This window comes from Triticum aestivum, chromosome 3B (genome assembly GCF_018294505.1).
Source record: "Triticum aestivum cultivar Chinese Spring chromosome 3B, IWGSC CS RefSeq v2.1, whole genome shotgun sequence".
In the NCBI taxonomy this organism is placed as follows: domain Eukaryota; kingdom Viridiplantae; phylum Streptophyta; class Magnoliopsida; order Poales; family Poaceae; genus Triticum; species Triticum aestivum.
The window spans coordinates 801,902,428-801,925,337 of record NC_057801.1 but is presented as its reverse complement, the minus strand read 5'-3'; the positions used below and the strand labels follow the sequence as shown (position 1 = coordinate 801,925,337).

At 46.3% G+C, this 22,910-nt stretch overlaps 1 protein-coding gene and 1 pseudogene across 1 annotated transcript; both read left to right on the top strand.

The window, feature by feature from the left end:
- Window positions 1-14,754: 14,754 nt before the first annotated feature.
- Window positions 14,755-17,768, top strand: LOC123066698 (F-box protein FBW2-like; annotated as a pseudogene).
- Window positions 17,769-19,655: 1,887 nt separating this feature from the next.
- LOC123066697 (F-box protein FBW2-like) lies at window positions 19,656-22,247 on the top strand. Its single transcript, XM_044489735.1, has 2 exons — window positions 19,656-19,918; window positions 21,605-22,247. Exons 1-2 carry the CDS (start codon window positions 19,656-19,658, stop codon window positions 22,245-22,247), a joined length of 906 nt encoding a protein of 301 aa, XP_044345670.1.
- Window positions 22,248-22,910: the final 663 nt, after the last annotated feature.

The window sequence follows — 22,910 nt, the reverse complement described above, 5'->3', positions numbered from 1 at the left end:
TGAGTGTCAGGGCACGACATATGTTTTGCATTAGCTAACATTATATTGTGTGACAAACAGAGTGATGTCGGCCTAATTTAATTATCCCTCCATGAAAATTCCATACTTTGGCACATGTCGTGAACGTCGTGGCTTGTGCGTGGGTGACATCTTGACGAGAAGTTTTCATCATGTCAGGTGGCTATCGGGTTTTACCATGGCTTCCTGCCATCGTGTTCCCTTGGCCCGGATGTCATGCTTTCGGAAGGCTACCCCGTATTTGGGGTCTGTAGTATGCCCGGATGGTCTTGAGTCTCCCTAGTTGTTGCTAGTACGAGTCCTCAAATCCAAAAGTTCAGGTCAGGTACCGTAGGGAGGTTTGGTCGGCATTTGTATTGACCCGTTTGTAGGGTTGCTGTGGCGGGCTAATGTAGGATAGGTGCAACAATTCTCGTTGTTTGTCTTTAGTAAATATACAAGGTAGATACAAATGCAGTTCAAACAAAATCACTACAGTCCATTCATGATAAACATCCATCAAATAATTGACCTAATTTTTGTTGTTGTATTAGTTGCTTCTTTTCTTGGCTACAGTATCTCTTTACGGCCATTGTTGTAGTTGGACTTTTCAAATAGTTCACTTAACTTCTATTTTATGTCTCAAATAGTTTACTTAACTTCCGGGATGTAGTTGGTCTCTACACCAATGGCACAATGGTTCATCTAGTTATTTTAGTAGTTATAGTCACTCCCACCTCTAGGCGATAACCTCGATTATGCAGTGTTGTCTGTCGCGAGAAGCCAAGACGATACTAGGAGGGACCGCGCTGTCGGACCTTTAGAGCTCATCCACACGAGTTGATGGTGAATTTTATTGGAAGGAGAACAATAATTACCCTTTTATTTCCATATTTATCATGATTCATTAATTACATATTAATGCCTTCCTTATTTGTATCAGGTGCCTATTATATAATAAATACTAGTATTCATTTTCTTTCTTATTTCCTTCTTTATCCTCATACATTAATTTCATACTATTTATTACCTTATTTTTATGATGTGACTCTTATATAAGAAATATCATGGTTAAATTTTCTATTTCCTTACTTATTGTTTCTTTCATTATTTGTCTTAGGTGACAGATGGCCAGCAACCCCAATAGTAAAGATCGATCTAGAGTGAAATGTCACCGTCAGAACACAAAATGAACATATCCAATGTTTTCTTCTAGAAAGTAAAGTATCCAATATAATTTACAAAGCTTTATGTCATTTTCTTTCTTCCAATTTTTGGCTGACAACAAATTTACCACTGAAGGCAAAACAATTTTTCTACCAAGTCATGTACTTTAGTTTTTCTTTGCTATGCCCGCAACCTATTGGTAAGGGATTCGACGAAGTTAGGACGCGGTTGTCGGTGTCAAAACCGGCGGATCTCGGGTAGGGGGTCCCGATCTGTGCGTCTAAGGCTGATGGTAACAGGAGGCAAGGGACACAATGTTTTACCCAGGTTCGGGCCCTCTCGATGGAGGTAAAACCCTACTTCCTGCTTGATTGATATTGATGATATGAGTGTTACAAGAGTTGATCTACCACGAGATCGTAGAGGCTAAACCCTAGGAGCTAGCCTATGATGATTATGATTGTTCCTCTAAGGACTAAACCCTCCGGTTTAGATAGACACCGGAGAGGGCTAGGGTTTACGTGGAGTCGGTTACAAAGAAGGAAATATAATATTCGGATCGCCAAGCTTGTCTTCCACGCAAAGGAGAGTACCATCCGGACACGGGACGAAGTCTTGAGTCTTGTATCTTCACGGTCCAACAGTCCGGCCAAAGTATATAGTCCGGCTGTCCGGATACCCCCTAATCCAGGACTCCCTCAGTAGCCCCTGAACCAGGCTTCAATGACGATGAGTCCGGCGTGCAGTTTGTCTTCGGCATTGCAAGGCGGGTTCTATCTCCGAATACTCCAAAGTAATTGTCGAACACTTAAACCGTGTCCGGATCTGCAAGATGATCTTCACATACCACCGTAGAGAGAATGATATTTCACAAATCTGATCTGCTGGCAATTTTAGATGACGTGACATGATACTACGGTCGAGTCATTATTCGAACCGTTTTCCCACAACCAGCCACAGCGCATATTGCGAGGCGGTTTCCTCTGCACGTCTTGCCGAAGCAGAGATCGTGTACCCTTATTACGGGATTCTCATCAATACGGGTATGGGTAGCCCAAATGCACTGCTAATTGCGGTGAGTGGGGAGCGGGTTCCACCAGGCAAGTGGGGAGGCGCAAAAGCTTTTACCACCTCTATAAAGAGATAAGGTCTCTTCCTTTTTACCCACGCCTTTTCCTTCTGCTAGTCCATTCCCCTCTGCTCGAGCCATAGCGCCCAAGCACTCTCCTTCTCCATCGAAGAGAGGTCCTCCGAAGATGTCCGGATCTGGAGCAGGAGGCAAATGGATGGCCTCTACCGTCCGGGAGAGGGATATCAAAAAGCTCCGAGAGGCCGGGTACTTGGCCAAGAAAATCGGCCACCGTCTTCCACCGGCGGGACAGATCGTCCTCACTCCGGAGCCCCACGAGAGGGTCGTGTTTCTTCCTCATTTCGTCCGCGAGCTTGGGTTTCCCCTTCACCCATTTGTTCGCGACATCATGTATTATTACGAGATTGATTTTCATGATCTGTCCCCCAATTCTTTCCTTAATATTTCGACGTTCATTGTCGTATGTGAGGCTTTTCTCCATATTTCGCCCCACTTCGGCTTATGGCTGAAAATCTTCAACGTGAAGCCCAAAGTGGTGAATGGCGAGCACGCTGAATGCGGCGGCGCCATGGTGAGCAAGATACCCAAGGTCGTATGTGAAGGAAATATGCCCTAGAGGCAATAATAAAGTTATTATTTATTTCCTTATATCATGATAAATGTTTATTATTCATGCTAGAATTGTATTAACCGGAAACATAATACATGTGTGAATACATAGACAAACAGAGTGTCACTAGTATGCCTCTACTTGACTAGCTCATTAATCGAAGATGGTTATGTTTCCTAGCCATGGACAAAAGAGTTGTCATTTGATTAACGGGATCACATCATTAGGAGAATGATGTGATTGACTTGACCCATTCCGTTAGCCTAGCACTTGATCGTTTAGTATATTGCTATTGCTTTCTTCATGACTTATACATGTTCCTGTAACTATGAGATTATGCAACTCCCGTTTACCGGAGGAACACTTTGGGTGCTACCAAACATCACAACGTAAGTGGGTGATTATAAAGGAGTACTACAGGTGTCTCCAAAGGTACATGTTGGGTTGGCGTATTTCGAGATTAGGTTTTGTCACTCCGATTGTCGGAGAGGTATCTCTGGGCCCTCTCGGTAATGCACATCACTATAAGCCTTGCAAGCAATGTAGCTAATGAGTTAGTTACGGAATGATGCATTACGTAACGAGTAAAGAGACTTGCCGGTAACGAGATTGAACTAGGTATTGGATACCGACGATCAAATCTCGGGCAAGTAACATACCGATGACAAAGGGAACAACGTATGTTGTTATGCGGTTTGACCGATAAAGATCTTCGTAGAATATGTGGGAGCCAATATGGGCATCCAGGTCCCGCTGTTGGTTATTGACCGGAAACAAGTTCTAGGTCATGTCTACATAGTTCTCGAACCCATAGGGTCCGCACGCTTAACATTTCGTTGACGATATAGTATTATATGAGTTATGTATGTTGGTAACCGAATGTTGTTCGGAGTCGCGAATGAGATCATGGACACGACGAGGAACTCCGGAATGGTCCGGAGATAAAGTTTGATATATGGGATAATAGTGTTTGATCTCCGGAAGAGTTCCGGAATTCACCGGAAGGGGTTCCGGATGTTTCCCGAAATGTTTGGGTACGAGAACACGTTATTTGGGCCAAAGGGGAAAGCCCACAAGGTTTTTAGAAAGCGCAAAAGGAAGTTTTGCGGAGTCCAAGGGCCAGACGCCAGAGTCCCTGGCGTCTGGGTCCAGACGCTGGGAACCCTGGCGTCTGGCCCTGGAGTCCGAGAAGGACTCTTGCCTTTTGGGTGAAACCGACTTTGTGGAGGCTTTTACTCCAAGTTTCGACCCCAAGGCTCAACATATAAATAGAGGGGCAGGGCTAGCACCAAAGACACATCAAGAAACACCAAGGGTGTGCCGGCAACCCCGTCCCCTCTAGTTTATCCTCCGTCATAGTTTCCGTAGTGCTTAGGCGAAGCCCTGCGGAGATTGTTCTTCACCAACACCGTCACCACGCCGTCGTGCTGCCGGAACTCATCTACTACTTCGCCCGTCTTGCTGGATCGAGAAGGCGAGGACGTCATCGAGCTGAACGTGTGCAGAACTCGGAGGTGCCGTGCGTTCGGTACTTGGATCGGTCGGATCGTGAAGACGTACGACTACATCAACCGCGTTGATAAACGCTTCCGCTTAGCGATCTTCAAGGGTATGAAGAGACACTCCTCCTCTCGTTGCTATGCATCACCATGATCTTGTGTGTGCGTAGGAAAATTTTGAAATTACTACGTTCCCCAACAGTATGGCCGACGGGCACCTTCAATGATTCCGTCAAGGAGTGGCAGCAGCAGTGGTTCTATATCACCGAACCACGTGGTAAAAAGTAGGCCGCTGCTCCCGAATTCAGATCCGGAGCCCCACTGCGGCTCACATCATGGCCCGAGAAGGGCCTAAACTGGTCCTCATCCGACGAGCTGCCAGTGCTCCAAACGCGCATCCAGAGTGTGGTCGACAAGGACGTCAAACTCGTCAACGTAGTCCAGGTGATGTTAGTTCGCCTGGTTCTCCCTTGCCAGCGTCGAGCCTGCAATTTGTGGGAATAAGACCCGGCCGAACACCAGACCCTACGGGAGCTCTATGGCTCCTCCCACAAGGACATCTGGAAGGTGATCTTCAAGTCCGGCAAACCGTGGGCGGGCTCCGCCGAGGACCACGGGTATCAACTATCCCGCTCTGCAAGTCCGGTAAGTCATTGCTGTGCTCTGTCCACCCGGGCTTTAGCCGGCATATCCCGAGGGAGGCGCACTTATCCTGCTTTCTACAATAACCCCAGGAATGGACGAAAAAGGTGGAGCGGATACACTGTCCGCCCCCACTACCGGAGGAACCAGCCGGACCTCTTCTGACGAAGATGCTAGTCCTAGCGCCTTACGAGGCGCTGAAGAAAGAGGCCTCCAAGAAGGTCAAGAAGACCCGGAGTGGCCTTCTTCGTCTTGATGCTTCGGACGCAAAATCGGAGGATTCCAGCGACCATCCTTCCTCCGAAGATGAAGAGGAGGAGGAAGAAGACGAGTCCCCCGCAGGAGAAGGGAAGAAAAGGACGGCCTCCTCATCCCTGGAAGCCGAATCGCCAAAGAGGGGGAAAGGTTCCCTCCCTGAGGCGTCCACCATGGCTGCTGATAGCAGCCCGGAGTGGGATCCCAACGGCCGGAGACACGGGAGGCAGCGGCTCCCATGCATGTCGATGGCGGGGGCAATCTTAGGTTCGGACCGCAGCCGGACATGGTCCTGGAGACCTTTAAAGCTCCAGGATCGGGTGAGCAGCCACCTTTGACGGGGGGAGACTTGCCTACTCCGCCAGCAACCTCTGTTCAAGCAGAGCTGCTGGGTGTCCTATCGACAGCGCTAAGAAGCGCGTCTATCATCGATGAACATCGTGCCCTCATGGGTGCGGTGATTGAAAAGATTCTGTCCGCTGAGAGCAGACTGAATGAATCCTGCCTTAGTCTTATAAAGGGCTTTGAGGTATGTTTTCAAGAAACCTTTGGGAGATTTTCATAATATGAGTAGTAGCCCCTGATGCACTGTCCGGCGAGAGAAAGCCGGATAGGGGATCAAAATTTTCCGTTTTGTAGGAGACTTAGTTAATGACGTGTATCCCTTTGTTTGAAAACAGGCGCCTGCAGAGACGACCACCACTCATAGTGCGGAGGTGTCTGGACTAAAGCAGCGTCTGGAACGGGCCGAAGAGGAACTTGGCCACGCAAAGAAGCAGTTGGAGGACAAGCAAGGTATGTCGAAACCTTGTGCTAAGTTGAGCACAAATTAGAAGTAGTGCCTGACGAAAATATTTGTATTGTATACTCTAGGGGCGAGTGCCGAAATTGAGGCACTGAAGAAGGTTGTGGCCGAAGCCGACAACAAGGCCGCCACCGAACAGGCTCTTCGTGAGAAGCACGGGGCCAGGGTCATTGAATCTGAGCGAGAGCTTCAGGAGGCCGTGAAGAAAAGCGAGGCCTTGGAGCAGAGTCTAGCAGGGAAAGAATCCGAACTCTCCCAAGCTCTCCAAGCCGCAGAGGATGCTCGGGAAGAAGCCCGAGGTGCTCTGAAGGACATTCAGGAGGCCCAGAAGGTTGCGGCTGGTAAGGCCTTTTGTACTCAAGGCCATTTTTGCATAGTAATGGGAGGAACTCTAAGCGACAAGCTGAATTCTTGTTTCTCCAAGGGCGTTTGCAAATCTGCCACGCAGCATATCAGATGCTGCCCAATTCTACCGGACTGAGGAGAAGAAGTCTGCGGAGAAGCATTTCTGGTCGCAGTATTTGGCGCTGAATTATCCGGTGCCCTTTATCGATCAGCTGAAGCAGCTGGTCGAACTGCACCAGGCGGCCGAACTAGCCATGAAGGACTTGGTTGTCCGGCTTTGGCCCGCGGAGCCAATTCCAAGCAGTTACTTCGGACTCGTGAAGCGGATTGTTGGTGCTTGCCCTCGGCTCAATGTCATTAAGCGATTGGTCTGCATAGAGGGTGCACGCATGGTGTTTTCCCGTGCGAAGGTGCACTGGGGGAAGCTTGATGCTGAGAAGCTGATGACTGAGGGACCACCGGAGGGTAAGGAGCATCGCAAGCCCGAGTTGTACTATGAGGGTGTCCTGCAAGGAGCCCGCCTTGTGGCCGATCAGTGTACCAAGGAAACTATATTTCCCTGAAGGCAGTCGTGCCATTCTTTGTAATGCGGGATAATGGCACTTTTATTATTTATTGCCTGTTTATGTGAACATTTGTTCTTCCTGTGCGGCTGTTTAGTGTATATAAATCCTGAGAGTTGGCCAGTCGTCGGCTTCTGCCCCCACGTAAAAAGTACGGGGGTGTTCGGGACATACCTGAACACTCTTTATCCCATTGTTGGGTCCTTTTAAGGAGGTGTTCCTCACCACGAACCAGGCAATCAAACTATAGGGCTTTATCACTCTCACTTAGCCATAGGAATTCGAGTATGGTGGTCGCAGGCCCTGGTGTTCGGAAGACCATACTAGGGGATCTATCGGCGCCTGATCGGAAGACCGATCCGTCGCAATTTGCATTTATAATGGCATTATGCAGAATAAATCTTTAAAGATTTTACAACCTCTCGAACAGCTGACCAGCTCTCGCTGTATCATGACAGTCAGTTTTCGGCTTTTTCTACTGAGGTGCTCGTTCGGAAGAACCGGGACACAATCGCAGTAGTTCTCCCAGCACTAACTTAGCCAATGGAGCGGAACGTAAGGAACCAAAACATGGGAGTCGGGCAAACCCAACTAATGATGCAAGACATGATTCGGAGCTGATGCATATAATACTATAAGTTCGGGGTGCCGAGCGACCGAAAAGGTGGCCGGACTTTGTTGCCATATCATGTATACTATGAAGCCCCTGGCATAGTGGGGCATAACACGAGGCGTGGGTGCCGTTTATGACAGAAAGGCGTCAATGGGGAACGACGGCCAGTAAGTGTTATTTAAGTCTACGCATTGTAGTAGAGTGACATGTCTATGCATATGAGTATGGTTTATGATTATAAAAAGAGGTGTTTTTGGCGGAACCTGTCGTGGCCGAACTGGAGGAGGCTGTGTGTGGATCTGAAATGTATCCGAACTGCCTCCTTGGGGGGGGTTTACTTATGTGCTCCTGCCTTGTGCGTCCGAGCTGATTCCACGTCGCCAATCCTGTTCTGCGCTAAAGTTAGTCTGTAAAGACAGCTGCTTGTCCTGTGGTTGAACCGCGGGTGCCTGATCGGAGCCTGGCTGAACCAGGGTATCATGCCATAAAGTAGCTCGGACTCCTCAGTTAGTATCCGGGTAGTTGGCTGCCGAATCAAAATTTGATAAACAGGCACGACTCGCTATTCTAGCAGCGGTATGATTTCCACTCTAAGGGTGGGGTTCGGCCTTGCCCATAATTGTGACTATGTCACACAGGACTGGCCTAATGTTGTACCGTGTTGAATCTATCCAACGTGGTTCGTCCCGGTAGTATGTGGTAATTACTGTATAAGGGGACAATGTCGAAGACTTATTCTTCGGTGTGGTATTAGTTTGGTGATCCGAAGACAACCATTAGTATGGTGGGCCAGTTAAAACTTGGCCTTTGCACCTGGCATCTTTGAGGAGATGTTATTGATAGTTTTATGCCAATGGGGGTTCGTGTGAGATGGAGCCCCTAAACTATTGGGTTGATAGTGAGTGCAATAAAATTGCTATGGCTGATGTTGTCCGGACGGTCGATGTGGTCAGAGACGATCGGCCGTATTTTTGTACTGTGGGGGGATCTTCCTTTGACCTCACCATGTTTGATCGGTCTTTCGTTGTTTGGAACCTCCCTTCATTGTTTCCGGCGCGCCACCGGCCGTTTTGTTTTGACGATCCGACATTCTCTATAGGTATGCTTGGCCATCCTTCTGGGGGTACCATGAATTTCACATGGTTGATCGAGTATTCTGCTTGGGCCGGATGGGCTTGAGCTGTTCTTTTTCCGCTGACCGGACTACGGGCCGCTGAATTCGGCACCAACTTCCCTGACTTGATGTTTATGACGATTGCGCCGAGGCTTGAGGATGCTACCTCGTGTTTCCTGCGTATTGTCCTGGACCGTGGTGGTATATTGGCGTCGGGGTATGTGCCTTAGGTTCTCCTTGTTAGGTTGAGGTAGCGAATTGTGCCATGTGTGCTCTTTGTCGGGGCGGTCGAGTCCGTATTCCTCGGTGGCCAGGACCTTGGTCCATCTGTCAGTGAGCAAATCTTGGTCAGCTTTGAACTGCTGTTGCTTCTTTTTCAGGCTCCTCGCAGTGGCCATAAGCCGGCGCTTGAAGCACTCCTGCTCCACGGGGTCCTCAGGCACGCCGAACTCGTCGTCGCCGAGGCTAATCTTGTCTTCGGAGGGGGGCATGTAGTTGTCCTCCTCCGGATATCCGTCTGTCGCCTGTTCGTCTGGGCTGACCTGCCCGTCTTCCTGCTCGGCGTGCTCGAAGGCAGGCTGATCGGGGTTGTATGCATCTTCGACACCATCCGGATTGTTTTCGTCTCCTGTGCCGGTATTGCTGTGGCGGGGCTTGGAGCGCCGACGACGACGCCCATGCTTTGCTTTCTTCCCAAAGGGGTTATCCTCCATCGGTTTCCTTCGGAGTGTCCACCATATATATCATATGAGGAGGTGGCTTTCCACTGGTGGTTCCTATTCTTCTCATACATCATCGTCCATACTGTCGATGTCTTCAGAGTCGAAGTCAAGCACGTCGGTTAAATCATCGATCGTGGCAATGAAGTGGGCAGTGGGTGGGCAACGGATTCCTTCATCGCCTGCTTCCCACTCGAGCCGGACATAGTTTGGCCAAGAGTCTCCTAACAAAGAGAAAGACTTTAACGAGTTCAGCACATTGCCAAAGGGCGAGTGCTGGAAGATATCCACAGCGGTGAACTCCATTACCGGAGCCCAACCAGATTCGGCGGGCTCGGGAGTGCGCGGACTGGAACCTACAGCCGGATACGAGTCCGGGGGTCCGGTATCACAGGCTTCCTTGGGGGTGAAGCTTGTGTTCGGCTCTGCCGCCGATGAGTGTGCGGCCTCTGAGGCGGGGTCCATCCACCCATCCTCGGGCGACGCAATCTACTCCGGATTTAGGTCCGGGGCTTCTGCAGGGGCGATATCCAGAGCGTTGTCCAACAGCAGGTCTAAGCAGTGCTCATCGTGACTGTCCGGCTTTCCTGGCGCAGGCCCGAATCAATTGAAGATCAAGTCTCCATGGATATCGGCTGTGTAGTTCAGGTTTCCGAACCTGACCTGGTTGCCAGGGGCGTAGCTGTCGATCTGCTCCAAATGGCCATGCGAATTGGCCCGCAGTGTGAAGCCGCCGAACATGAAGATCTGTCCTGGGAGAAAAGTCTCACCCTGGACCGTGTTGTTGTTGACGATTGAAGGAGCCATCAAGCCTTGCAGCGACGACACAGAGGAACTCTCAATGAAAGCACCAATGTCGGTGTCAAAACTGGCGGATCTCGGGTAGGGGGTCCTGAACTGTGCGTCTAAGGCTGATGGTAACAGGAGGCAAGGGACACAATGTTTTACCCAGGTTCAGGCCCTCTCGATGGAGGTAAAACCCTACTTCTAGCTTGATTGATATTGATGATATGAGTGTTACAAGAGTTGATCTACCACGAGATCGTAGAGGCTAAACCCTAGGAGCTAGCCTAGGATGATTATGATTGTTCCTCTAAGGACTAAACCCTCCGGTTTATATAGACACCGGATAGGGCTAGGATTTACATGGAGTCGGTTACAAAGAAGGAAATATAATATCCAGATCGCCAAGCTTGTCATCCACGCAAAGGAGAGTCCCATCCGGACACGGGACGAAGTCTTGAGTCTTGTATCTTCACGGTCCAACAGTCCGGCCAAATTATATAGTCCGGCTGTCCGGATACCCCCTAATCCAGGACTCCGTCAGCGGTGCCCACCCGTGCCCGAGGTTTAGGTGTTAGGATGCTGAAGGCTTGTTAACACAATGTGAAAAGCTGCAACACATGGAAAATGTAAATATGGTGATTGTGACATTGTCCCATTGAGGAAGAAAGTCAGCGACTTAGATCTATGGTTAGGAGTGGGTGAGTGATCATGAAATCAAGCAACAAGTCACATGAGATATGTGATAATGGTGCGGGAGAAGGCAAGAAGGAGCTAGAATGACCAAGTAGAGTGAACGACCACTTAAACAAAATACTTGCAGAAATATTTGAAATGAATTCTATTAATGTAAGATTCTTCTGAACAAAATAAGACCGGGGGAGGATGATGCATGACAACAGAACTAATAGGCCGGTCATTCGGGACGAGTGGAAATAATCGACCTTTAAATGAAATCAAGGTAGTTTTTCAGAAGTTAATCACTAAACCACTTGCGTCTCTGAAATCTTCTAGATATGGGAACACAATGTTGCATCTTATGAGACATTTAAACTTCTAACTTCTAAGGTATCATTACTGTGAAAAAAGGTATGAGATGGTTGATGGGTTGTGTGAGGAGTTCGATAGAGAATGCATGATGAGTAAGTTGATGTAGTACATCAGTTACAATGATTAACAAGGAGAAAGAGGGTCGCCTTATTGCAACCCGTTTATACTAGGGATCCAAGGTCCTGCCAGACATTCAGAAGGACGGTCGGTCCCTACATTGTTAGGATATATCTAATCAATGCACACATGCCATCTTCAAAGACATCATGGTGTGGATTGTGGAGAAGGGCATCCAGGCATTTGGATCCGGAGGATCTATTTTTAAGTCAAGTTTTATTAAGGTGGTTGATACCTTGATTTACTAGTGGTGGTTTAACATATCTCGTACACCAAAAAAGAACTAGTTCGGACTCCATGGACATGTAGTGGTGTGATAGATTGTAATTAATGTGTCAGGACTTTTGCAATGGTTTTGGCAGGGAAATTCTCGATGGAAATATGTATGAAAACTTTTGGAGTGCTCATTGCTGACTTAGGTTCTATTACAACATATGCTTGGTTCAGACTAGAGGTGACGCCTTTTTTGGCTTTTTCGTGAGAGGACTGCCACTTTAATGTTTTGTTTGGTGAAGCTCTAGTGTCTTTATTTTGTAAAACCTATGCTAGAAGCTGCTAAGCTAGGAGATAGACTTCGATTTCATGACTAACAAGTCAATAAAAATTTCTTTTTCAGAGAATGGTTGGTCCATGTTCCTTGGTTAGGGCATGGGTTGTGGATACATATGTCATAGACAGAAAAAGTCCATGATAGGGAGGTGGTGCCTATGAGAGAGAGTAGTAAGTAATTACAATTTCCAATTTTTCTCATGTCAGAAAAAATAAATCACATTTAGCTCATTCATTGTTATTTAATGCTATGTAATATGTAAGAAGGCAAAACAAACATGAAAATATCTTTTGTTTTCACCCCCTTCAATAAAAGCCCTTAATTTGGTACAATATGGAAATAACCATTGTGTAGTTATTTGCCCTCAGATTTGCGGGGGAAAGAATTTGTGCCATTTTTAAGTGTGAGGTGCTATCGCTTGAGGGAAGCAACCTGTTTCAATGACGATCCATAGTATCTGTTAAACCTTCTCAAAAGAAAAGGCCAATCTTATTTCTGCTATGGAGGGTTCGGCTGGGCATCATTGTTCTTTCCCAAATGATAAAAATTTAGGAGGCAATGGTTTTACTTTGGAAGAAAAAATGATCCTAAAATTCCTTTACAAATTCCCAACCATAGTTATTTAATTTTAGTGTAATTTGCGAGAAGAGTAGCCATGGAAATATGTTTTATTTTTATCTCCTTTTGTGCAGATGTGACTTTTGCTTCGTTGCTTCCAATAGGAAATACTTCTTTAATTGTTCATTGAAGGATTTGCATCACAATGCACCTAGGAGCTAATTCATGATTGGATAGTAACCTTATTTCCTCAATTTAGTCTATTGCGTCCACACCTGTGGGGGCAGGAGAGTTATTTGCCATCTTTTCCGCACAAGACGTGTCCGCTTGATGGCGGCAATTATAGAAGCATCATGTTTGAATGGTGATGGACTAAATTTTAGGAGAGTGGTACTAGAGTCAAGCATGCATAACTAGTGGGATATTACTGAAAACAAATCTAGTTGCGGAAGTAATGATTGAAGTTTTTAATTTGTATCCAAAAATCCTTCACAGTGTTTGAAACCAATTTATTTATATTGACGTAATTTGCAAGAAGCATAGGCAGGAAATATTTTCTGTTTTTGTCTCCATCAGTGTCACCATTGAGTTCTTCTTCGTTTTTTCTTGTAGACTACATTTGTCTGGTTTGTTCAAGGGTTTTGGATGACAGCACGCCATAATTGGATATTAGGTCTAGGATGGAGATCACCACTTTGCCATTATTCTTCATGGCATTTGTGCGCCGAGTGGGGGGGGGGGGGGTATGGCCTTCTTTCGAGCTGAAGGCACAACCAATTGATGGCAACATTTGGAGAAGGTGGGATGCTTGAGAGACGACAGGCCAAATTCCAGTCTATTTGGATTGTGGCCCGTGAGTTGAGTGAAGGGTCCCAATCTTTTCAAATCGGAAAACCATGGGAAGAGGGGCGGTTGTAGGGCGTCGGTAAGAAGTTAAAGTTTCTAATATTTTTCATGTGGGAAGAATTCAATCCCATTTAGCTCAATCAAACTTATTTTATATTAGGTTAATCTGCGAGAACCATAGTAGGCATGGAAAATATCTTGTCTTTTTTCCCTTGAGGTGGCAGCCTTGACTTTTCTTCGTTGTTTCTGATAATAACATGCCTAAGAGCTAATTTATGAGTTGGTAGGAACCTAATTTTCTCAAATTGGACATAACCACTTTGCAGTTATTCCCACTGCTGCTTGCCCCGGAAGTGGGTGGGTGAGGATATGCACCATTTATTGGGTGCAAGTCATGTAGAGCATACACAACATTTAGAGTTGGTGCGATGTTTGAAAGATGATGGACCAAATTCGAGCCCATTTGGATTGTGGCCCGTGAGTTGAGTGAAGGGTCCCAAACTTTTCAAATCCGAAAACCACGAGAAAGGGTTGTCGTAGGGTGTCGGTAAGAAATTAATATTCCTAATTTTTTTCATGTGGGAAGAATTCAATCCCATTTAGCTCATTCAAACTTATTATATATTAGCTTAATCTGCAAGAACAATAGTAGGCATGGAAAAATATCTTGCCCTTTGGTCCCTTCCGGTGGCAGCGTTGACTTTTCTTCGTTGTTTCCGATAATAACAAGGCTAAGAGCTAATTCATGATTTGGTAGGAACCTAATTTCCTCAAATTCGACATAACCACTTTGTGGTTATTCTGACAGCTGTTTGCCCGGGAGGTGGGTGGGTGAGGACGCGCACCATCTATTGGGTGCAAGTCATGTAGAGCAGACACGACATTTGAATGATGATGGGCGAAGTCAGAGGCCGTTGGATTATTCGGCCGCCGCACGAGTGAATGGCTCGAGTGTTTTCAAATGAAAAAAGCGCGCGAAAGGGGAAACGGTGAAGTTAGAGAAGCAATAGTTGAAAATGGTGAAAAATATCCCAAGTGTCCTTTACATGATCACAAAAGCCATAGTACATAAACTCTTTTTTTTTTGCAAAAACATAGAAGATAAAATTTACATTGAGTACATTAATGTAAGCCATATCTTTTCGCAAAAAAAAGAGAGTAAGCGATATCTGCCATATACGATGAAATCTGTTTACCAAATCTAGCTAGCACACACACTGTAGCATCATATATATGTAAATCACGTTTTTATGTCAAGGAATTATTATGATCGCACCACGTTTCAGGCTTTTCAGCTTAGGAATTAATTACTCCGATGCGGCGCTCACTCGGCCTGAATCCTGGCGGCGCACCCCGGAATCCCCCTGCAAACCGCAGAAAAAGGCACGCGCTTGCAACAAAAGGAGAAAGGTCCTCTCGCCGTTACACTCAACTGTATCCCTCTCGCAGTCTCGCTCCTCCTCCTCGCCCCATCGCCGAGACGCCCCACGCTCCCACAGATTCGCCACCACCACCACCTCTCCTCCTCCTCCGCGACCTGGTAAGCTCACCCTCCGAAGCATCTCGCCGTCGTGAAGAACACCACGTCCGCGCAGTCCTCTCCTCGCTAACGATACTGTCCCGCCAGGACGGGTTGTCCCGTTCCCTACCTTTGTCGAATTTTTTGTCTCTGGCGGAGGGGCTGTTTCAGATCTGCGGCGTCCTCCTTCCTCGTACTCGCTGGTTCGGCCCTGATGGCTTTTGGTTGGTTCTCGCATCTTGGTGCTCTCGTTTGGTTCTTGAGTAGGCTTCCTGATCTGGGTTTTTGCTCCCACTAACCAGCTTGCGTTGATCCAAGATCTAGGCAGTCCGCCATATCTCAGTTCATGTTCCCACCCCTTCTCCCAGCAATCTCGCTCAGATCTCATTTCTTCCTCTAGTTTTGTTTGAGCTGCAAGTTCTTTCTTCTCAGGTCAGGGAAAGCTTGCACATGTGTCTTCATCTCGGTGTATTTTTTTTCCTTCAAATTTTATCGTGATCGCTGGGTTTTATATTTCCATACCTTTGATACAGATGTACTCCTTTATGGTGATCTTGCCATATATATTGGCAATTTATTACCTCGTAATAAATGTTGATTACCTGGATTTTTTTTCATGGTATAGGAAAGCACTTTCATACTGTTAATATAAGTCGCCATGAAATTCTGAATATGCTATTTGAAGCCTTCAACTGTGTGGATTAAGCAAATAATTTTACCACACAGGGTAATTTATCATTGTTCCTGAAACAGGTGGACATACAACTTGCATGGTCGGTCCTGGATCGGAAGGATCAGGGATGGAAGAGTGCAGTGAGGACAGATGTTGGGAGGACCTAGCACGAGATGCCCTAGGCCTCATCTTCTGCAAACTGTCCCTTCAGGAGATCCTCACTGTGGTTCCGGGGGTTTGCAAACCCTGGAGCCGGGTAGTTTCAGGGGCCGACTGCTGGCAGGACATCGACATTCAGGAGTGGAGCCAGCAGAGCGAGCCTGACAAGATCACCAGGATGGTTCATATGCTCCTCTCTCACAGCGCTGGCTCGTGCCACCGCCTTAGTGTGTCCAGGCTTCCAAACGACTCATTGTTCGCCTTCATCGCGGACCAGTAAGTAGTCTTCTTTAGTCAAAATCATTTTTATGTTGGTGATGCTTTCCTCATGAGATTTGATGACCTGGATGGGAACAATGTGTATTTTTATTATTTTTATTGTTAGTGGTGAACCATTAGCCAGAGGAAATGTGCACGTCGCTGGAGTAATTCTTCCGATTGTGTACCATCCTTGCAAAATGCATAGAAACTTTCATTGGAAAAAAATGGTTTAGATTGCCACAGGAGTAGTGGCTGTGGCAGGGGAAATATGATGGATGTGTAATTTCATTATATTGGAGCTGGATCAGTGAGGCGGTTAGGGATGAGGGGGGTGAGGGTGATGGCGAGGAGGGGCGAGAACTGAGAAGGTGGCGGCCACGGAAGACGAAACGGTGCGAGGGGGTAGTAGGGTTTTAGCGCCGAAAGTAAGAAAATGGGCGGCGGAGATGGGCTAGGGAACACGATCTGACATTCGAGGCTCCAAATATGTGAGAAACACCGGACACGAATGTTAATGCGTCTATTGATTAGAGAGACATGTGCTAATGAACAAAAACAAGTACGTTATGTGTAACATAATTGATTCCAAAATTACTTGCCTTGCTGTTGTATTTGTCTTTACACAATAATGTCCTCTATTACCGCTGAATCCAATCATTTATAAACAATTGTGCATATATTTTGGCAATTATTTTTATAAATGCATGTAAATTATTCATTCAATTGCTTAAATACAAATGGGGTAGTATCATTCCAGTGTGTTAATCTATACATAGATGGTTTTAGATGGTCTACTGAAGTAGCATTTAATTGAGTACGCCGTGTCCATTTTGATTTTGTTTTTGTCACGACCCTACTAGAACAAGGGTTATGCATCACATATATGGTACTTTGTTTACCGATGACCCGATCCACAATATATTGTTAAACCTTACTTATCCTACCGTGTTTTATTTTGCAAGTGCGCAATCTCTCAAGACTTTGGAGATTCCAAGGAGCGAGATCGGTGATGGCATAGTGGAAGATGTCGCACAAAGACTAACCAAAGTTACATTCCTGGATGTAAGCAGCTGCACCAAGATTGGCGCTCGTGCTCTGGAGGCATTCGGTAAGAATTGCAAATCCCTCGTCAGACTTCGGCGAGTCATGCACCCCATGGATGCTGCAGGGAAGGTGTGCCACCATGATGAGGCCCGTGCTATTGCCTATAACATGCCAAAGCTCAGTCACCTCGATCTAGGAGATACTTGCTCATCGCGACTACGGATGTCGTGGAGATCGCCTCGCGGTGCCAAGACCTCAAATTCTTAGATCTGCGTGGCTGTTGGGACGTTGATGATAAGATTTTGCAAGAGAAGTATCCTGGGCTGAAAATCATCGGCCCCTGCGTGGACGACTGCTTTGGGAACAACTTCTGGGATGAATGCTCGGATGATGACTCCATTTATTCATGGGAAGAGTTCATGGACAATGACTACTTCGCCATCGGGAGTGACGATGAGGCCATATGGGACGACGATCACGTTCTCGAAGGACTAGAAGTTAGGTTCTATGGTGGTGTATTCGGCGAAGGCTTCGCAGGTCTTGACTGGCCAGAATCTCCATGAAGGGAGTCTGCATTAATAATTTGTTGAGAGAAATGAAGTGCCTGCTTGCTCCTGCTCCTGTTTATATGTTTCAACTGTGAAGCATCTTCTTCCATCTTATGTGCTCCTAATTGTCAAATTGTGTGGTCATTACCTTGCAGATATTGTTTGGTTGTTGAGTGAACTTGTCTGGGTGTAAAAACCTATATATGGTGCTTAAACATACAACAACAAATCAATATTATGATTGTTGAGAAACGTGTTACATGTAGTTTTCTATTTTGTTTCAGAAGTTCTAGATTAATCATTGGTGTAAATCATCTTTGGAAAAGTCGGTACATCCCACTAGTGGTCAGGCATGGGATGAAGCGTCTTTGAATGTGCAGGGGAGTGGCTTACTGGGGAAGCTTCGTATGATGTATTAGAGCTTGCATAACTAGGATTAATGAGTAGTTAAAAACCCAAAGAAGAAGCTTAAACAGGTACAGAAAGAGCTTGCATATGTGATTTTTTTTATTTGAACAGGAGCTTGCATATGTGATGGAACGGCCTATGACTAATAATGAAACTGACATGAAAACGATGGAACTAGGAGACTTGATTGAACACCTATTGGAATGGTATATGCTCCAACGAGCTATGGTGGACTGGTTACGTAACGGCGACGGCAATTCAATAAAAATTCCAACAATTTCCCTTGGCCAGAAATAACTTGACCTGATGAAATGACTTAAAGATGACCAGAGGGAGTGGCTGGAAGGTACGGACATGTCAAACCCAATGATCGGAAATTATTTTGCTCAGTCTTTCTCTTCCGAAGTTACCAATACAGATCTTGGATTTCTTGAAAAAATTCTCCTGAGAGTTTATAAATAAATGAATGAACAACTGCTTCCTTTACGGACGATAAAGTGAAGCACACTATTTTCAGTATTGTCAATATCAAGGCCAAAGACCCCGACGGTTTGCATGCAATTTTCTAAAAAAAAAAAATACTAGGAAGTCCCGGAGGCGATAAACTTGAGGAAGATAACGGAGGGGTGGAATGACACCACAGTAGTATTAATTCGCAAGATGCTTGCTAAAAATCTAAAGATAATTTTACCAGAGATTATTTCACCAACCAAAAGCGCCTTTATCCCTGGAGACTTATAACAGACAATGTGCTTATTGCCTAAGAGTGCATCCACAAGATAAAACATAAGAGAAAGGGAAGAAGATTTATGTGCAGACAAGCTAGATATGCGCAAGGCATACGACAAAGTGTAGTGGTTTTTCTTGAGGAATATTATGTTAAGGTTGGGATTCCGGGAGAACAGGGTATTTTTTATGATGACATCAGTACAATATAGAATATAGTATCAAGTATAATTCTCTGGAAGCTGATAACTTCCAACCTACCAGGGGCCCGGGACAAGGGGATCAATTGTCTCCTTATTTAATTTAATTGTGCGCACAAGGGCTTTCTAGTTCATTTATGCATGGGGAAGAAATTGGTGACATAGGGAGGGGGGGGGGGGGGGGGGGGGGGGGGGGGTTAACGCAGTACAGACGCATACAGTCATACATATGCGCAATTGCGCATACACTCAGCCTATGAACGCACGCACTCACACCCTATCCATATGAGCACATGTGTGACACTGAGCCAATTCATCATCTTGAAATTGACGAAGTCGTAACAGTCGCTTTCGTAGTCAACGGGAACGTCTCCTCCCACTAAACGCACATCGCCGGCAGGCTTGAAACAAATCTAGGAAACTGTGGGCACCAACAGCAAGTCTAGGACTTAACCCTGGTGGGCTGGGGATACCGATGTTCTCCAAGACATCCAACCACCGGTTGGTTCGCACATAGTGGGGTTTAGGCGTGTAGAAATGAACCATCCTCACCTTTTTATTGGCGACTTATTATCTCGTAATAAACGTTGATTATCTGGATTTTTTTTTCATGGTATAGGAAAGCACTTTCATACTGTTAATATAAGTCGCCATGAAATTCTGAATATGCTATTTCAAACCTTCAACTCTGTAGATTAAGCAGATAATTTTACCACACAGGGTAATTTATCATTGTTCCTGAAACAGGTGGACATACTACTTGCATGGTCGGTCCTGGATCGGAAGCATCAGGGATGGAAGAATGCAGTGAGGACAGATGTTGGGAGGACCTAGCACGAGATGCCGTAGGCCTCATCTTCTGTAAACTCTGGAGCCAGGTGGTTTCAGGGCCCGACTGCTGGCAGGACATCGACATTCAGGAGTGGAGCCAGCAGAGCGAGCCTGACCAGATCACCAGCATGGTTCATATGCCCCTCGCTCGCAGCGCTGGCTCGTGCGACCGCCTTAGAGTGTCCAGGCTTCCCAACGACTCAGTGTCCGCCTTCATCGCAGACCAGTAAGTAGTCTTCTTTAGTCAAAGTCATTTTTATGTTGGTGATGCTTTCCTCATGAGATTTGATAACTTAGATGGGAACAATGTGTTTTTTAATTATTATTATTAGTGGTGAACCATGATGGCAATAAACCATGCACATGGCGATGGTGACCGGCATGAAGATGACCAGGTCGAGTCCATAGCGTGTGTGTCCCCCGGCGTGAACCCGTGGTTGCGTTCTTGGACTGGAGGAGCTGCATGCGCAGAGCCGTTGCGATCTCTTGGAGTCGTGCGGCCTGCGCGCGGCTGGAGGGAGTTTGTTGCATGCTAGCTAGATGGTTGGCCAGGTCATGCTAGTGCATGCATGGGCTAGCCCGGCGGATCATGTGGTCATGTATGGATATGGATCGTGCATGTAGTGGTTAGCTTAGTGCGTGAGTTAGTTGCCGGGTGTGCCGGCCGTGTGGTGTGTGTGCACGGGTATAAAAACCCCTCCTCCATGTACTGATCAAGTTGAGCCCGTGTTGTAGTGATGTAGCCTGTGTGCTGAATATAAAGGAGGCGTTTGGGCGCCGGGGCGTTCGTCGCCGGGGTGTTGGTCGACGGGAAAAAAAGTGTGCTCCTTCTTCCACATCTGTCCGGCGTGAGAGAGAGAGAGAGAGAGAGAGCAGCAACAACAAACCATTAGCCCCGTGGAAAGATGCATACTTTCTGGTGTAGTTCTACAGATTGTGTACCATCCTTGCAAAATGCATACGGACTTTCATTGGACAAAAATGGTTTAGATTGCCACAGGTGTAGTGGCAGGGGAAATATGATGGATGTGTTATTGCATTATATAGGAGATGGATCACTGAGGTGGTTAGGGAGGAGGGGAGGTGAGGGTGAAGAGGAGGAGGGGCGGGAACTAAGAAGGTGGCGGCCACTGTAAACAAAAGGGCGCTAGGGGGTAGTATGGTTTTAGCGCCAACGGTAAGAAAATGGATGGCGGAGATTGGTTAGAGAACACGATTCAACAGTCGATGGTCAAAATATGTGAGAAACACCGGGCATGAATGTTAATACGTCTATTGATTAGAGAGACATGTGCTAATGAACAAAAACAAGTACGTTATGTGTAACATAATTGATTCCAGAATTACTTGCCTTGCTGTTGTATTTGTCTTTACACAATAAGGTCCTCTATTATCGCTGAATCCAATCATCTATAAACAATTGTGCATATATTGTGCCAATTATTTTTGTAAATGCTTGTTAATTATTCATTCAATTGCATAAATAAAAATGGGGTAGTATCATTCAAGTGTGTTAATCTATAAATACAAAGTTATAGGTGGTCTATCAAAGTTACTAGCACAATCATGCTCCCCTGGCTTAATCTATTTCCTGATAGTGAGAAATCTTGCGAACATGGTACCCGATCCCGCACATCTGTGTAGAAGAACATGTTCAAAATGGTATTACCAACCATTTCCTCAACCGACAATGCTCCAGTGCTTCCTGACTATCATTTATTTTCTTATTGTGAGGATGTTACAAACTTAGTTCATACACATGGTTAATAGCATTTAATTGAGCAATGTGCATTTTGGTTTTGTTTTTGTCACAACCATACTAGTACAAGGGTTATAGTACTTTGTTTGCCGATAACCCTATACACTATATTTCAGTAAACCTTACTTAGCCAACCTTGTTTTCATTTGCAAGTGCACAATCTCTCAAGACTGTGGAGATTCCAAGGAGCGAGATCAGTGAATACATAGTTGAAGATGTTGCACAAAGGCTGACTAAAGTTACATTCCTTGATGTAAGCAGCTGCACCAAGATTGGCGCTCGTGCTCTGGGGGCATTTGGTAAGAATTGCCAATCCCTTGTCAGACTTCGGCGAGTCATGCACCCCATGGATGTCGGAGGGAAGGTGTGCCACAATGACGAGGCCCGTGCTATTGCCTACAACATGCCAAAGCTTCGCCACCTCGAGATAGGGTACATGATCATCGCGACTACGGCTGTCGTCGAGATCACCTCCCGGTGCGAAGACCTCAAATTCGTAGATCTCCGTGGCTACTGGGACGTTGATGATAAGGTTTTGCAAGAGAAGTATCCTGGGCTGAAAATAGTCGCCCCCCACGTTGACGACTGCTATGAGAACGGCCTCTGGGATGAGTGCTCGGATGATGACTCCATCGACTCATGGGAAGAGTTCGTGGACAATGACTACTTTGCCATCAGGAGTGACGACGAGGCCATATGGGACGACATTCACGCTCTCGAAGTACTAGAAGTTAGCTTCTATGGCGGTGTATTTCGCGAAGGCTTCGCTGGTTATGGCTCGCCAGAATCTCCATGAAGGAAGTCTGCACTAATAAGTTGTTGAGAGAAATGAAGTGTCTGCTTGCTCCTGCTCCTCTTTACATCTTTCAACTTTGAAGCATCTTCTTCCATGTTATGTGGTTCTAATTGTCAAATTGTGTGGTCATTACCATGCAGATAATGTCTCGTTGTTGAGTAAACTTGTCTGGGTGTAAAAACCTATGTAAGCAACAAATCAATATTATGACTGTTGAAAGTAGTGTTACATGTAGTTTACTATTTTGTTTCCGAAGTTCTAGATTAGCCATTGGTGAAAATTATCTTGGGAAAATTTGGTAAACTACAAGAAACCTGTTGATTCATGACGGATTCGCCATGACATTTTTGAAAATCGTCATGGACGGCCTGGTACAGTTCCGCAGGCCCGCCTAAGCCCGCTAAAGCCCGCGTAACCGTTCATCATATAAAAGGGCTAACCCTAACACCATCGCCCCTAACTTCTCCATCTCTCCCTCCTTCGCACCGCCCCCTCCTGAATCCCCACCGCCGCCACCCACCACCTCTTCTCCTCCCTTATCCCACAGCTCCTCGTCGGGTGTCCCCCTCCCCTCCTCTCACCTCGCATCACAGCTTCGGTAGCTGTCAGATCCGCCGAATCCCACCCATCCATCCCTCTCTCTCTCGAACTTTCTGATGACAT